Source organism: Equus quagga, chromosome 13 (assembly GCF_021613505.1).
Source record: "Equus quagga isolate Etosha38 chromosome 13, UCLA_HA_Equagga_1.0, whole genome shotgun sequence".
NCBI classification, from domain to species: Eukaryota; Metazoa; Chordata; class Mammalia; order Perissodactyla; family Equidae; genus Equus; species Equus quagga.
The window spans coordinates 27,760,886-27,777,069 of NC_060279.1; the positions used below are offsets into that span (position 1 = coordinate 27,760,886).

Here is a 16,184-nt window from a genome sequence, read left to right on the forward strand (position 1 = left end):
CCCCCCCCCCCCCCCCCCCCCAGTACATAGTTGTGTATTCTAGTTGTAAATGCCTCTGGTTGTGCTTCAGGTGCCTTTTTATTTTTTTAATTCATTTTATTTGGTGAAGAAGATTGGTCTTGAGCTAACATCTGTAGCCAATCTTCCTCTTATTTTTTTTTCTTGAGGAAGATTGGCCCGGAGCTAACATCTGTGCCAATCTTTCTCTGTTTCGTATGTGGGTCACCACCACAGCATGGCTTGATGAGCGGTGTAGATCTGTGCCTGGGATCTGAACCTATGAACCCGGGCCTCTGAAGGGTGCTGAACCTAACCACTATGCAACCTGGCTGGACCCTTGAGGTGACTTTTTAAAATGCAGAGACCTTCATGTAAAGGGTTCTACCTCACCCTCTAGAGATTCATAGGTTTGGGATGTGACCCAAGAAGCTGAGGTTTAATAAGCATTCTGGAAGATTCTGAAGCAAGTGTCTATAGGGCACACTGTTGTGAGCAAGTCATATGGGAAGCAGATTTCCTTCTTAGAGTGTTTTCCTGCTTTCTCCTTTTGTCTGTTTACATGAACTGATTCAAATTTTCTGTACTCTTAAATTTTACTCTTGCCTTGACTGACAGCCTCACATCATTGTACACTAAGAAAACAAAATCATCAAATAGGAGTAGCCTCATTTTCTAACCATCTACCTCCATCTGAGATCAGATCCTTTCTCTACCCTGCTTAGAACCTGTCAAGGGCTTCCCATGACATTAGAAAAAGACCCATGCCCCTTCGCTTGACTACAGGCTCTGCCTCTCTCTCAAATTCTCTGTACTCCTCCTCAGTCCCTCTGCTCCAGCCACACTGGCTTTCCTTCCATTCCTTGAACACAGACACAGTCATGTTTGTTTAGGCTTTGCGCTAGGTGTTCACTCCTTTGAAATGCTCTTCCTACACATCAGCCCTTCTCAGCACTGAGGTCTCAGCTCCACTGTCACTCTTCTCTGACTCCTATCTGAAGTAGCGCAGACCCCAGGTTACTCTCTGTTACATAGCTGTGTTCTATTTTCTACAGAGCATCCATCATCATATGGAACATTCTTGTTTATTTATTTACTTATTTGTCATTTGTTCCCTCACTGGAACACAAGTTCCATGAGAACAAGGTCTTTATCTGTCTTATTGCCTGATGAATCCCTAGCACTAGCATATAACTAGGAGTCAATAAGAATGTTCTTTTTCCTCCTGTAACAAGGGAAAAAGTATCCTTTCTCCTGATAAAAGTCATCTTCCTATTTATATTTTGATGACTCATATTTATTATCTGTAGTCCTGATGTCTCTTCTGAGCTGTGAATTCATACATCCAACTGCCTACTTGGCATCTCCATCTGGATGCCCAGTAAGTGTGTTAAATATACCAAGTGTAAAATGGAACCAATTCTGCACACACCACACACACACACACACACAAACACACACACAAAACCTGCTCCTTTCCCAGGCTTTCCCTTCTTAGCACATGGTATTACCATCAATCAGGTGGCTCAAATCAAAGCCTTGAAATCATTACTGAATCCTCCCATTTCCTTAGCCTCACATCAAACACAACAAAAAATCTTGCCAATTTTACCACTAAAATATATTCCAAATTCATCCACTTTCATGCTTCCCTATGGTCCAAGCCTCATTTAAAAAAAATTAAACCAATATTTTAATGACTAGAATACAAAAGAATAAATATGTTTTTGACGTGAAGTGAAAAAATATATAAACAAATGATCATTTATTGCCCACCAAAAGTACATGACAGTCCAATAAATTTAAAAGGTCTCATACATAAATTTTATGAAGTACTCTTTTTACTCACAGCATCTTATTTTCATTCACTGTAGGGCATTGTTTATTCCAGGCTTCAATATGCTAAAGAGTCAAACTCTTAAATAAACTCTCCTTGCTTGGGCCAACATATTAAATGCTAAATCCTGGATTAAAACCACTGCTTCCATAGTAATTACTAACATTTTCTTTCTCTTCATTATACTTCTTGTAGTTCTACCATGCTAAGTAGCCCTTCCATGCTATAAGATTCCAAAGTTTTAGAGCAGACAGGTATTTCAGAAAGCAATAATTTAAAGTTTCCCCCCCAGTTTTATTAAGAAATAATTGACATATTTAAGGTGAACAGCATGATGGTTTGATTTACATATATTGTGAAATGATTACCACAATAAGTTTAGTTAGCATCCCTCATCTCATATAGATACAATAGAAAGAAAAGAAGAAAAATTTCTCCTTGTGGTGAGAACTCAGGATCTACTCTCCTAACAAACTTTCCTATATATCAGAGAGCAGTGTTAACTATAGTCTTCGTGTTGTATATTACATCCCTAGTTCTTATTTATCTTACAGCTGGAAGTTTGTACATTTGTTCGTACATTTTGACCACCTTCTTCCAATTCCCACCACCCCTCCCTGCCGCCTCCGCCCTGCTTCTGGTAACCACAAATTGATCTCTTTTTCTATGAGTTTCATGCTTTGTTTTGTTTACATTCCATATATAAGTGAGATAATACAGTATTTGTCTTTCTCTGTCTGATTCTTTTCACTTAGCATAATGCCTTCAAGGTCCACCCATGATGTCACAAATGGTAGAATGTCCTCGTTTTTTATGGCTGAGTAATATTTCATTGTATGTATATACAACAACTTCTTTATCCATTCTCCATCGTTGGACATTTAGGTTGTTCCCATGTCTTAGCTAAATTAGGGGAGCCGGCCTCATGGCGGAGTGGTTAAGTTGACACTCTCCACTTTGGCAGCCTGGGGTTCACTGGTTTGGATCCTGGGCATGGACCTAGACACTGCTCATTAAGCCATGCTGAGGTGGTATTCCACAAGGAAGAACTAGAATGACCTACAACTAGGATATACAGCTATGTACTGGGGCTTTGGGGAGGAACAAAAAGAGAAAGATTGGCAAGAGATCTTAGCTCAGGGCCAATCTTCCTAAAGAAAAAAAAAATGTAAATCAGGACATGTGACTCTCCTGCTTGAACTCTTCAATGCCTTCCACTCAAGATAACATCCAGACATCTTACCTTGGCCTAAGAAGCCCTACATGATCCCTTCTGCTGAGCTGTCTAACTTGATCTTATACTACTCTGTTTTGATCACTGCATTCCAGACACACTCACCTTCTGTCTGTCCCTAAAGCACAGCAAATCTGTCCTTGCTGTTAGGCTTCTGCCTGAAATGCTTTTTCCAAGCACTTTGCCTGGCTGGCTCCTTCTTAGCCTTTGGTCATAACTCAAATGTCTCCTTTTCGTAGGCCTTCCTTAACAATCCTAACTGAAGTTGTATGCCATGCTGTCCCCTCCTCCTTCCAGTGCATTGCACTTTTCACACCACTCTGTTTATTTCCTTTATATATCATCTATTTATTTACCAGTGTTTATTTATAGTCTGTCTTCCTCTATTGGAATATAAATTCTATGCGGGTGGGAACCTTGTCTCTAAAGTTCACTGATGCATCTCCTGTGCTTAGGGCAGTACCTTGGTTAATATGCATAACTGCCATTCAAAAATGATCAAATAGCCAGGAAACTCAGTAATAAGGCATTTGATTATAATAATTCTCATTCTCAATGATAATTTCCCCTCCTACTTGCTTTATGCTTTCTGACAACTTTCAGTTTTTTATTATCTTATATCCTTGTTCTGCATTCATTTCAATTGGATTTCTAAGCCATTCCAGATAAAGCCCCTTGGATCCCAATGAAGAGTTACATGTATTCCAGTTCTCCAGAAACTGCTTTGCTTAGTTAGTTTTTCACATGAGGGGTGTATATGGCAATGTTTTACCACTATCGTCTGTTTTAGATCCAGTCTTAATCTACTCTGTCTTTTACTCCTGATTTTAGAAAAATGTGAAGACAGTGAAGTGACCCTTCAGAAAAATTCATGTTACTTAATGATTGAGGGACTAACCTTCCCTTTTTTGCTATGGAAGAGAACATGATCATTGGAAATTCTGTCTTGTGACCTGGGATTTTGGCAATTTCATTACTAATGAGAGCTAGCGTCCCCAAAGAGAGAGAGAAAGTCCCCAGATCCCCTAATTGGGTATAAGAATTTCCCATCCAGAAACTGTGATTCTTATCTCCTTTCACCTCAGAAGGCCATGTTATAAAGTACCCTTCTGCTTTTGCTCCTTCAAGATCTTGGTTCCATCTTAGTTCATGACATTGCTACTGATTAAATCTTATAAAATTAAATTGGTTTTCCAGCTTGTGAAGAATTATTTGGTATTGTCCTTATTCATATTGGATAATTATAGGCAAATCTCTTGATTAGGGTGAACTGGTACATGTAATGTCAGGGTTGTGAAGTTGGTCTTCATTGAGGAAAAATCATGGCTTTCCCTACAGAGTCTTGCTGTTTTGCACAAGTGTGCACTTGGGGACATTTGTAGGTGTTAAAGGAGGAAACCAAAGGAGCTGAGCAAAGAAAGAAGGAGATCTACAGTGAGATCTGGGTTCCAACAATGATGGCCATTCTTAGATCCAGTCTGTATGACTTCTTCATTGAGAAGTGTCCAGCTACAGAAAGGTTGGGTCTGGCTGCAACCTTGGGAGTTCTGTGTCTTTGTTTCAATTAGCCCATGTTTGCTCTTTGACTTTCACTTGTACCTATCCCATAATTGTTTGAAAAAGAAGGAGATGTATAAATCTGATATTCAAATATACCGCCATTCTGGAGTTGAAACTTGAGCTCTCTTTCATACCTAGAAAAATGACTTTTCCAGGTACATCCTCAAGTATATGAGTGTCACAGTTCCTTACCTATCTCTTAGGATAAGATTTGTTTCATTATTAATGTTATTATTACTGTTTTAATTCACAGGGATCTGTCTTGATAACTAGTTCCTTTTATCTAATACCCCTCCCTTCAGAAACTATTTACTGAACTCTCTTAAGAGAATATTACTCTACTAGGTTAGTGGAACAAAATAATGAAAAATAATAAATAAACATATTTTCTTATTGCTAGGACCTAAAGTTTTAATGACTAAGATAGTAATACTAACTCATTGAAATCATTTTAGAGGCTCATACATATACAAAGCTTACAAGATCTCTAATGTACTTTAGTTTTCTGTGATATCCCAGAAAAGCTTTATTTATAAGATTTTAGATTTATTCATGAGGTTGTAAGAAGATGAAACAACTCCAGGGTCTTTATGGAATTTTGTGCAAATTGATTTTCTCCAGCTCTTCCTCTGAAGTCTATCGTAAAAAAGTCTTTGAACATCTGAGCTTATTTCTCTGTATATGCACCCATACTACAAGATATATGTTCTTTGTCCCAGAAAATATTGCCTCATTTAGGTTTACTTTCTAAAGATCAAAGTTGTCAGGGTAGCTGGTGACAAAACAGAAGCAGAGTAGAAGTTTTAGCCTCTCTTAGTTTTGATATTCCTGTGGTCTTTGTCTCTAGGTCAGTGTAAGTTCCTGCCAAGGTATCCTTTTGCTAAGCCTAAAATTCAGAGTGATCAGTCTGAGTTTGCTGTTGGGACATCTTGGGAATATGAATGCCTTCCTGGGTTTATCAAGAGTTCATTCTTTACCACCTGCCTAGAGACTTCCGAGTGGTCAGATGCTCAGCAGTTTTGTAAACGTGAGTAATCTGTAATAGAGATATCTTTGGATCTATCAGTATATCTCTATGGGCTAATTTTCAAGATAAAAGACCAGTAAATTAGTAAGCAATCTCAAATGAAGGTGGCTCCTGTGTTCTCCATGTTTTCTTTTACTCCTGAGGGCATTGAGTATTGGGGTTAAGTCATCACAGTTGGCCAACCCTGTCAAGCTTGTAATCTCCATGACATTGCACTATGGCCTCTGAACTGTGTTAGAATGAGGTTAGAAGTTAGTATATGAGGAGTTTCATCTCATTCTTACTTCACTCAATTCAAGAAATATTTTTGAATAACCACTAGATATGAAGCACTAGGCTCGATGATGGGGCTGGAGAGAGAGAGAAAAATTAATCTGCTAGTCTCTGTCTTTGAATAACTCCTATACTAGTTGTAAAGACTTACTTTTAAACAAATACTGTACTGTGATGTAATTTCTTTTATTTGTAGAGATAAAGTTCTTTGAGATCATAGAGGAGTAAATAATAAATGCTATCTAAGAGAGTTAGGGAAATCTAGGAATTACAGGCAAAAGAAACAGCGTATTCAAAAGTATATTTGGAAAATAGAAAAATTCAGTGTAATTGGAGCATAAGGTGCATGGTGAGGAAAGTAGCTGATTAAGCGGATTGGAGCTTAATTGTGATGGGTCATGCATTTTTTTCCCAATAAACAATGGTAAGTCATTGTAAGCTTTTAAATGTGGGGACTGGCATGACAATGTTTGTGTTTCTGAAAGATAATGTGTGTAGAAGATGTACTGGACCAATGGAGACCAGAGTTAGAGAGATAAATTTTATTAATCAGTGATCCAATGAGAGATTAGAGCAGTGGCAAAATAGTTGGTTTGCAGAGAGATTTCTAATTGGTCACTAAAATTTGGTGATCAATTGAATGCAGGGCAACGGCTAGAGGATGCGTTAAAGAAAGGAAATGATGACTATGAGATTTTTTTAAGCCATGAGACTTGGTAGATGACGCCATCAACTGACAGAATATAAAAAGGGGAAATTTGTAAGTTATGGTTGACCACAAATAATGTTTGAACCATGATCAGAAACATACACTATGTGCTTTAAACAAATAGTATTCTGGAGTTGACATCCCTTGGAAGATAGAAGTTTTGTAAATGTCAAAAATTTCTTTGAATAAGCATAAATAGGTTAGTCAGCAAGTCTTGTCAGTTTGGGATTTAATATAAAACACAAAACATTCCCCAAATCCCAGCCCCAATTCCTGTTGTGTTTTGTTTTCCCTTGTAGGTAAATCATGTATGAGTCCTAGAGAACTCCTCCATGGCTCTGTCCACACACCCATGGGTATCGTGTTTGGGTCAACAATTACATATTCTTGTGATGAAGGGTGAGTTGGCAGGAGATATCTCTAGCGTACATGGGTATTAGAACAGTAGTTTCAACCAGAAACCATCAGAATTCTGAAAGAGATCTGAGTGATTGCCACCTAACCTTAAAAACAGATAAGCAAAAAGAGAACTGCCTGCCTCCTTGATCTGTTCCAGAGAAACTCTTCAAGATTACTCACTAGAGAGGATCTCTAGAAGAGAAAGAAGTTTGGGCTACTTTTCTTCCTATTTTAATTCTTCACTGTTACTGATGAGGAAGTCAAAGTTCATTTGGCTTTAGATTGTTGAATCTTTTGTATGAGTCCTTAGTCTATCATCATTACTTCTCCTACATGATATTCTATTCTTTGCCATTCTTTCAGTGGAAAAAGAACTAAGCTTTCCTAAAATGTACATCTAGCTGGGAGATGATCACTCATCTCTTTGTCTTTAGATATCGACTCATTGGTGACTCATCTGCTACATGTATTATCTCAGACAATATTGTAACCTGGGATAGCGACATGCCTTTTTGTGAAAGTGAGTAAAATGATCCCTTTGTTATACCCTATGTAATTTCTTTTGTCCCCTTCTAGAGGGAAATTGGGCATCTACACATCAAAATGAGTACCCAGGAGTGGTAGGGTACTTGGTTTTGGTAGTTCTGGCACAGAGCTGTGGTTTATCTTCTTCCATGCTCCCCCAATCCCGCTACACTTTCTTTTGATTACTCTCCTTTGATGATATTATTTCATAATGAAGAAGTGCTTAAATCTAAAATATGCCACAAGATTACACCCTGCCAACTTTATTTTATGCAAAATGTAGGTCACCCTAGATGCTTCCCATAACAATTTATCCATACTCTGAGGGTGGGGACTGGTGACTGGCTCGTGGCTTTTTGAATTTTCATCAGGTCAGTTCCATGTATCTTTCTACTTTGCTACTTCCTATTTAGAACCATCTTTGAGATGAAGATACAGAATTTCATCAATATGAGTTAATTGTAGGCTGAGTTGAATTTTGGTTTGCGAGAGTGAAGACAAAATTCCCAGAAGGTGTAACATTTAAATGCTTTCTCTCTTTTCCCACCTACTCCCTGAAAAGTTATTCCTTGTGAGTCACCCCCAGCCATCTCCAATGGGGACTTCTACAGCAGCAGTAGAGAGCACTTTTACTATGGAATGGTGGTGACTTATGAGTGCCATATTGGACAGAATGGGAAAAAGCTGTTTGACCTCGTGGGTGAGCCGTCAATATATTGCACCAGCAAAGACAATCGCATTGGCATCTGGAGCAGCCCTCCCCCTCAGTGTATTACTGTAGTCAAATGCCCAGTTCCAGAAGTTGAAAATGGGATCATGGAATCTGGATTTAGACGTTCATTTTCCTTAAATGATACTGTCATGTTTAAGTGTAAGCCTGGCTTTACCATGAAAGGCAGCAACATAGCATGGTGCCAGCCAAACAGCAAATGGAATCCTCCACTGCCAAAGTGCTTCAAGGGTGAGTTGGGCTGAAACTTTGGGGATCTAGAAATAAAATGAGACTTTGGAGGAATAGATGCATGGTACCTATGAGAAGAAGAGGAGAAAGATAGTATATGTGGTGGGGTATCCTGGTTAAGGAATTCGAAAGTAAACTTTGAAAGTAATATCTAAATGTTGAAGAGGTGGGGAATTTACTATATTCTGGGATAGTGCTAGATCTGCATTAATGCAGGGGATATTAGAAGACACTTCAAAAAACAACAACAACAACAACAACAACAAACAGATAGTACCAGAGCCAATGATCAGAGATTTTTTTCCAAAACGTGTATATGATTACATTTTATTTAAATGAGAATAAAATAAGTTCTCGATACTATTGACTATACCAATGGGGAAACTGGCTGATGTCAGAATTTGCTTTAAAAATCTGTAGACATAATACATTCTCATATTGAAAAATGCAGCCTTTATGGAATTAGGCTAGAATTAAGATTGAGTCTCTCCTCCATTCTCCCTTTCTCCCCTACTCTTATTGAGAAATGTCTGACTTACCAGAAATCTGCAACATTGGGAGCCCCTCCCACAAAGCTCAGAAACTTCATCAACCTGATTTGGGCAGCAGGAAGAAAGAGGCAGATTTTGGTGGTGAAAATGTATTCCAATAGTTTGGTTCCCTTGGCTATGATATTAGTGAGAAGATGTCTGAGACAGTTTTAGTTAAATAAAATGGAAAATAATGAGTAGGTGGAATGTTTCCTGGCATAGATCAAGAAAGGGAAAGCAGATAGTTGCATGATTCATCATGTCTAAAAAAAGTTATACATGTTAGCCCCACTCCATCTCACCCAAAGGAGTCTCTGCATTACACTTAGGAGAGTTGACATGACTACCTTCATCCCACCACTCCCAACTCCAAGCCGGCTTAAGTTTTAGAGAAGAAAGTTCTTATTTCAGAAATAAAAGGCCTCTGGTCCTGTTCTTTTCTTAGGGTGTCTTCTACCTCCAGATATCGCCAATGGTAGTTATAGCAAAATGGATAAGGAATTCTTTCAAATTGGACAGAAAGTGTCCTACAGCTGTGAGCCTGGCTACACTCTCATTGGAACTAACCCTGTGCAGTGTACATCCTTGGGAACCTGGAGCCCTACAGCCCCCAGATGTGAAGGTGCCTAAAGCTGTATTCCATCTTAAGGGAACTCAACTGTTTCCTAACTCTTCATGTGCCAGCCTTGTCTCTTTTTTCCTAGCGAAATCATGCGATGCCATTCCAAACCAACTTCTCAACGGCCGTGTGGTGGCTCCTCCTAGTCTCCGGCTTGGGGCAGAGGTTTCATTTGTTTGTGATAAGGGGTGAGTGTGAGGTGACAGGCTCTGAATTGAGACCAAGGATCTATAGCTAAGCATTGCAAACTGAGCTCTAAAGATAGTTAAAATTTTTTTCTCTCTCTGATTTTTTTTCTCCTTTTCTTTACCTTTTATGATTAAGAACTCTGTTATTAAGCAAATACTCTTGGTTTTCTCCAAGTATATGCATTTTGCATGGCCAGACAAAGCTGGGAATTGTCCTTTCATTGTTTGAAAAAGCAAAAGCAAAGTTTAGGGTCAGAAGTTAATGTTCCTATTATGGAGAATGAATAAATGATGGGAGTTCAGGAAAAAGTGTTTTTTGGGGTGAGCTTAGGGAACAAGATCTTTAATGCTTTCTTCACTAGGAACTGAAGTTTTTTCCCTTTCTAAATGGTCAAGAGAATCTCAACATTTGGATGCCAAAGAGGAAAGGGAGAATTAAAAAAAAATTGTAAGATCATTAGGATTTTTTTTCTTGTTTTTATCTGGTCTGACGTCATCATACAGCTGAGTTTATACACAAACAGTCTTGGACTTTTTCCTGAAGCCAGAAATGCTTAAAAAAATAGAGCCATTAATACCATATGCTTGAAAGAAGTGACTAATTCCGTGCAACCAAGAATTGGTTTGTTCTGGTGACGATTTGCTACCCCTTATTGTTTAAGGTACCGGTTAAATGGCAAATCTTCTAGTCAGTGTGTCGTAGAAGGAATGAAAGTACTCTGGAATAATAAGTTTCCTGTCTGTGAACGTGAGTAGAAAGCAAAAATAATCAAGCATGGATCTTGCCTCTTGATTTTTGGTGTTTTCTTGTGCATTTATCGATTATAACATCTTATCCTTATGTGTGCTTCGAACATATATATGCCACTCTTCTGTATGTTCTAGAATGCAGACCAAGACTAACTTTAGTCAATTGACTTCATATTGTGTTGAGTATTTTATGTGTATAAAGATAAAGGCTCTCAAAAGTTACCCCTACTGAAACTGAGTAGTACTGATGTGCTGAAATGGTTTGGCCATGTCTTCTTATGCCAGTTCCTCCACGGATAAGCAACTCTTGGAGCTAAACGGAAGTCAACTGGAAGTTCTTGAGGTTGGCAATTTTCCCTTTATTCTGAGACTCACTCAGGAAAGGTGTGCATATACCAACACAGCTCTAAACAATTAATATTCTTCATATTCATTAAGACAAGTTAATAAAGGATATGAGGTCATTATTCAAAACCTCTGATCACTTCCTGTGGCTTTTTCAAAGGGATCCAGCATCAAAGGATGACAAGTGACCTGTAGTGAGGCTGCAGTATCTTTGGTAGCAGTACAGAATGTGTTTTCACCACATTTAGCCCCAGTTGCGTGTTTGAAACAGGCATTGATAATTAGTGTGTTACAGGTATTGTACTTGCCCCTTCCAGGTACTTTTATCTCACTGGATTCTTATTACAACCTTATGAAATAGCTTGAATTATACTACAGACTGGGAAACTGAACCTTAGAGAGGGTAAGACTTGCCTAAGGTCACACAGCTATTGAATGACAGTGGGGATTTGAAACAAGTCTACTGAGCCCAAATTTCATTAGTCTGTGGTGGTTCCCCACATGTGATTAGCATTTTGTTAACTGTATTTTCATGTACTGTTTGCCTTTTGTTTCATTATTAAAATTGATCAGACTCAGAACTGTTCAATAAATTTTGTTTCATTGTTACTGTTTGGTCAAGATGGTGCTTATAGTCCTATATTGATTTGTTTGCTGAGGATCAAGAGAAAGGTAAGAATTTAGGAGCTTGGGGATAAGCAGGGACTATGAGTAAGAAATAAATTATACAAATTTCTAAGTCTGTCTCTGAAAAAGTAACATGACGTATATTTGGACCTTTTATCTAAATTTCAATCTTTTTGTTGTCATGATCAGTGTGACCACATATTTCCTTTTCTACTTTTCAGGGATTTATTGTGACCCTCCTCCTTCTATCAAACATGGTTGGAACAGTTATCCTTCTGGCCCCATACCTCTTAACACTGTGGTAAGGTACAGTTGTCCAAGTGCCTTCCGCCTCATTGGAGAAAGAAATATTTTTTGTAGGAGTAAAGACCAAGTGAAAGGAGTCTGGGATAAAGCTGCTCCTATATGTGAATATTACAATAGAAATACCATTTGCCATGAGCCAGTAGTACCAGGGGGACGCAGAAATAAAATGTCTAAACCACCGTACAGACACGGTGATTCTGTGACATTTACCTGTGATATCCACTTCACCATGAAAGGAAACAAATCTGTTTGGTGCCAAGCAAATAACACATGGGGACCAACGCCACTACCAATCTGTGAGAGTGGTAAGTAAAAACAAAAATAAAACTGAGTTGGGAGGTTGGAGCCTTGCATTTCTGTGCGGATTAAGTTTTGTATCATTCTGAAGGAAGAACAGTGTGGATGTGTGAATGGTGGGGCTGGAGGGAGGAAGCCAGGGAAAAGGTGAAAATTATGGTTTCCTGTTTTTCTTAGTCGTGGAGGGGTATAAATGTCCATTCAACCAACATCAACAGAGAAAGGATTTTAAAGTATAATGGGAAAATGTAACTGAGCATACCTAATAATTCAATGGAGTAAGTCTCACAAGGATGAGGGCCAGAGTTTGTCGTGGCTGTGGGGAATTAGATGGTTTTAAACTATACGTCTGGGTTACTGTTAAACTGAGAAGAAATATGGGATTTAATAGCAAAAATACATCCAATGGATTTAAAGCCCATCTGTAAAGAGCTGTTAATATAGCCTTGCAGAAATGATGCCCTGTTCTCTGTGGCTTCTATAAACACTTTCTGAAGTGATCCGCTATTTTCCTGAAGTCATTTCCTAAGCCATAACATTTCAAATCAATCGACTTTGAAAATAGGGACCACTATAAGTTCTTCATTTCCTTTTCATTTGGTTTGGTTTATGTTGCTGCTGAAATCTTAAATCTGAATTTCAAATATACAATTACAGGGACTGGCAATATCTGACAAAAATTATACTATCAAAATTAGCTATTTATTTTCTTAATAATGAGCAATATTGATCAAGTCTAAATCAATTAAAGAGTTAAAAAACTATTAAATTATTAGAGAAATATGCATCTATTTATATGTAGATATATAATCTTGGAGGTAGGGAAGATCTTAAAGTAGTCACAAAATGGGGTGACCATCGGAAACAATTAAGCCTTTATAAAGATTTAGATAGACCTATATGTATTGACATGGGAAGATATCATAGATGATTAAGCAAAGAAAGCAAGGCATAGAATAATATGTATGGAGTACACATACACACACACACACACACAATATGTGTGTATATATGTATCACATAGAGAATACCAAAAAACTATGTCACTGATGTCTGGCAGGATAACATCCTAAATAATATGCTACTTTTGGAGCAGAGAATAGGCTTAAGGGTAGGATGAGAGTATGGGTGAAAATGGACATTTTTTGGTAATTGAAATTTTTCACAAGATAAATGTGATTCACAAAGTCCAACTAAAAATGAAAAATAATGTACTATTTGTGGTATAAAATGGATACAATTAAACCATACCTCTTTGATCATTAAGAGACTGAGTTGAAAATTAATGATAACTGGTTACCATTTATTTGGATCTACGTACTAAGTCAAATTCTGGATTGGATTGTGAAAGATGTATCATCTGATGGCCTTTTTCCTAATGTGTGTGTGTAAAGATTTCCCCCTGGAGTGTCCATCACTTCCCAGGATCTCCTATGGACATCACACAGGGGAGACTGTTGGCAAGTTTACCCCAGGATTGTCTGTGACTTATAGCTGTGACCCTGGCTACTTGCTTGTTGGACAAAAGACCATTAAGTGTTTGTCTTCAGGAGACTGGAGTTCTGGCATTCCCACATGTAAAGGTACCCTAAATTTACAGTCAATTTTAAGAATATGGCCTATTCTGTAATTTGCCACACTTTGCTCATCTTTGGCTTGTTTTCTCAGAGGCACAGTGTAAAGATCCAGGACCATTTCTCAATGGGCAGATAGCAGGGCCTGAAAAGTTTCGGGCTGGCGTAACTGTAGACTTTTCCTGTAAGGAAGGGTGAGTGTCTGGAGGACCCATGAGATTTAATTCATTTGGCTTATATGTGCGCGGTGTGACCTGTGAAACTTGCAGAAGGCTCCTCTGTGAGGATCTATATACTGCCTAGGGTGAGATTATGAGACATAATGCTGATAAAAAGAGTTGGTGCACAGAAATTAGGTGAATTTGTCTTAGATTTTAAGTAAAGACTGCTGTTCTACAACGCCAACTGCTTCATAGCTCTGAATGACCACTCTCTGTCTCCAGGTATCGATTAGAAGGCCAACCTTCTAGTCAGTGTGTAATTGTTGGACAGAATGCTTTATGGACCAAGATGCCAACATGTAAAGGTAGGTTGGGCAACTGTGGTTTGCAATTAGTTTGTTGGTCAGAGGTTCAACAGGACACTGCATTCTCAGCTTAACTAAAAGCTTTTGGTTCAGTCATTACTGTAAGAATCTTACAGAGCAAAGATCTCTCCTAGATATCTTTAAGGATATGTTCTTCACTGAAGCATTCTTCAATTACTTCTCTGCTTACTCAAGTAAAACAGGGTCCCTAGGTTTTTCTTTCTCTGAAAGCTGTGCAGACTTGCAGCCAGATTATGCACATAAACGAGATAGTATACAGTAAAAGAAATCAAAGGATCAGCAGAGTAGATACACTCTGGAATAAAGTTTTAAATCATACTTTTTGAATTGTATTTCTATTGCTGTCTTGATTGATTCATTGCAGATTCAAATTCACTGTCTCTGAACCTAGGATGTGAGAGTGGTGTCAAGCAACCTCTGAGGCACTCTTGTTTTGCAGTACAGCTTCAATCTTGTCATTTCTCTCTGTAATTTCCCTAGAAATTCTTTGCCCAGCACCTCCTCCTATTCTCCATGGAAGACATACAGGCAGCTCTTCAGTGAACGTTCCATATGGAAGCAGAGTCACTTACACTTGTGACTTGGACCCAGAGAAAGGAGTGAACTTCATCCTTATTGGGAAGAACACTATCTACTGTACCGCTGATAGTCAGAAGACTGGGACCTGGAGTGGCCCTGCCCCACGCTGTGAACTTTCTGTTTCTGGGGTGCAGTGTCCACCTCCCAAAATCCTAAGAGGCCGCATATTATCAGGGCAGAAAAATCAATATTCCTATAACGACACTGTGGTATTTGCTTGCGCGTTTGGCTTCACCTTGAAGGGCAGCAAGGGAATCCGATGTAATGCCCAGGGCACATGGGAGCCTCCAGAACCAGTCTGCGAAAAGGGTGGGTGTTACAATCCTGAGTCATCTTTTTGAAGAGTTAGAGGAAGGGGTGATGGACTTAAGCACAGCCTTTTCAGTTTCTGGTCTCCTCCATTCTACTAAATATAGTGAATATAAATGATCTAGAAGCCTTTCTTAACACCACTCCCCAACATTGTTTCATCCTGTGAGTATCTTTCGGGGAAAAATATTAGGGATCACTAAGTTGCCCATTTCTTTTGGGAAAAATCTGGGAAACATGCTTGTTTGCCTTAATAGTGATTTCTTAAAAGGGAAGTCAGCAAAGCCCTCACCCCACAGATATATCAGAATCTCCCATTAAAAGCTCACAAGATAACTCCTTAAGAAAGGGAGAGACAGAGAGGAGTGAGAACACTGAGTAGGAAATGAACAAAATCTGCAGCAGCCTAAGTGCAGAAAAGAAAAAAAAAGATTGAGAAACACTGATGGGAAGTTACTCAAAACTGGGCTGCAAGATGCCTTCTGTACCATACAATTGCCACCAGAGTGGAATTGTAGCATTAAGACAATTTCTTTGTTTGTTTCTTTCTGTTGTTTATATAAGAAAAATTTTATTCCTTTCTTTTAGAGTGCCAAGCCCCTCCTAAAATCCTCAATGGGCGAAAGGAAGACAGACACATGATTCGCTTTGACCCTGGAACATCCATAAAATATAGCTGTGACCCTGGCTATGTGCTGGTGGGAGAAGAATCCATACATTGTTCCTTTGAGGGGGTGTGGATACCCACTGCCCCCAAATGCAAAGGTGCCAGGCTTTGAATGTAGATGCATTTTGTGTAGAAATGTTTTGTGGTTTTGAGATTACCTTGAGTTGATTTCTCATCCTAGTCTCCTTTCTTAGTGGCAGAGTGTAAACCTATAGGAGAGCAACTCTTTGTAAAACCCCAGGATCAATTTATCAGATCAGATGTTAACTCTTCTTGCGGTGAAGGGTGAGTGAAAGCTGTTTCAGTGTGAATTAGGTCTGGCTT

The 16,184-nt window shown here is 38.7% G+C and overlaps 2 protein-coding genes and 1 pseudogene across 2 annotated transcripts in view; 2 read left to right on the plus strand and 1 right to left on the minus strand.

Moving 5' to 3' along the window:
- Nucleotides 1-880, minus strand: part of LOC124249707 (complement component receptor 1-like protein) — a 98,165-nt pseudogene extending 97,285 nt beyond the window's left edge.
- Nucleotides 881-4,525: 3,645 nt separating this feature from the next.
- On the plus strand, nucleotides 4,526-10,615 carry LOC124249710 (complement component receptor 1-like protein). The gene is made up of 8 exons (XM_046680951.1): nucleotides 4,526-4,592; nucleotides 5,476-5,655; nucleotides 6,937-7,036; nucleotides 7,471-7,556; nucleotides 8,124-8,522; nucleotides 9,498-9,674; nucleotides 9,757-9,859; nucleotides 10,522-10,615. Exons 1-8 carry the CDS (start codon nucleotides 4,526-4,528, stop codon nucleotides 10,613-10,615), a joined length of 1,206 nt encoding a protein of 401 aa, XP_046536907.1.
- A 1,358-nt stretch (nucleotides 10,616-11,973) lies between these two features.
- The window catches only part of CR1 (complement C3b/C4b receptor 1 (Knops blood group)), a 129,405-nt gene continuing 125,194 nt past the window's right edge, over nucleotides 11,974-16,184 (plus strand). Inside the window, exons 1-7 of the mRNA XM_046681868.1 lie at nucleotides 11,974-12,192; nucleotides 13,579-13,767; nucleotides 13,853-13,952; nucleotides 14,202-14,284; nucleotides 14,786-15,193; nucleotides 15,782-15,958; nucleotides 16,055-16,145. Of these exons, the coding sequence (XP_046537824.1) occupies nucleotides 12,054-12,192; nucleotides 13,579-13,767; nucleotides 13,853-13,952; nucleotides 14,202-14,284; nucleotides 14,786-15,193; nucleotides 15,782-15,958; nucleotides 16,055-16,145 (1,187 nt within the window). The 5' untranslated portion in view covers nucleotides 11,974-12,053. The remainder of the gene's footprint in view (nucleotides 12,193-13,578; nucleotides 13,768-13,852; nucleotides 13,953-14,201; nucleotides 14,285-14,785; nucleotides 15,194-15,781; nucleotides 15,959-16,054; nucleotides 16,146-16,184) is intronic.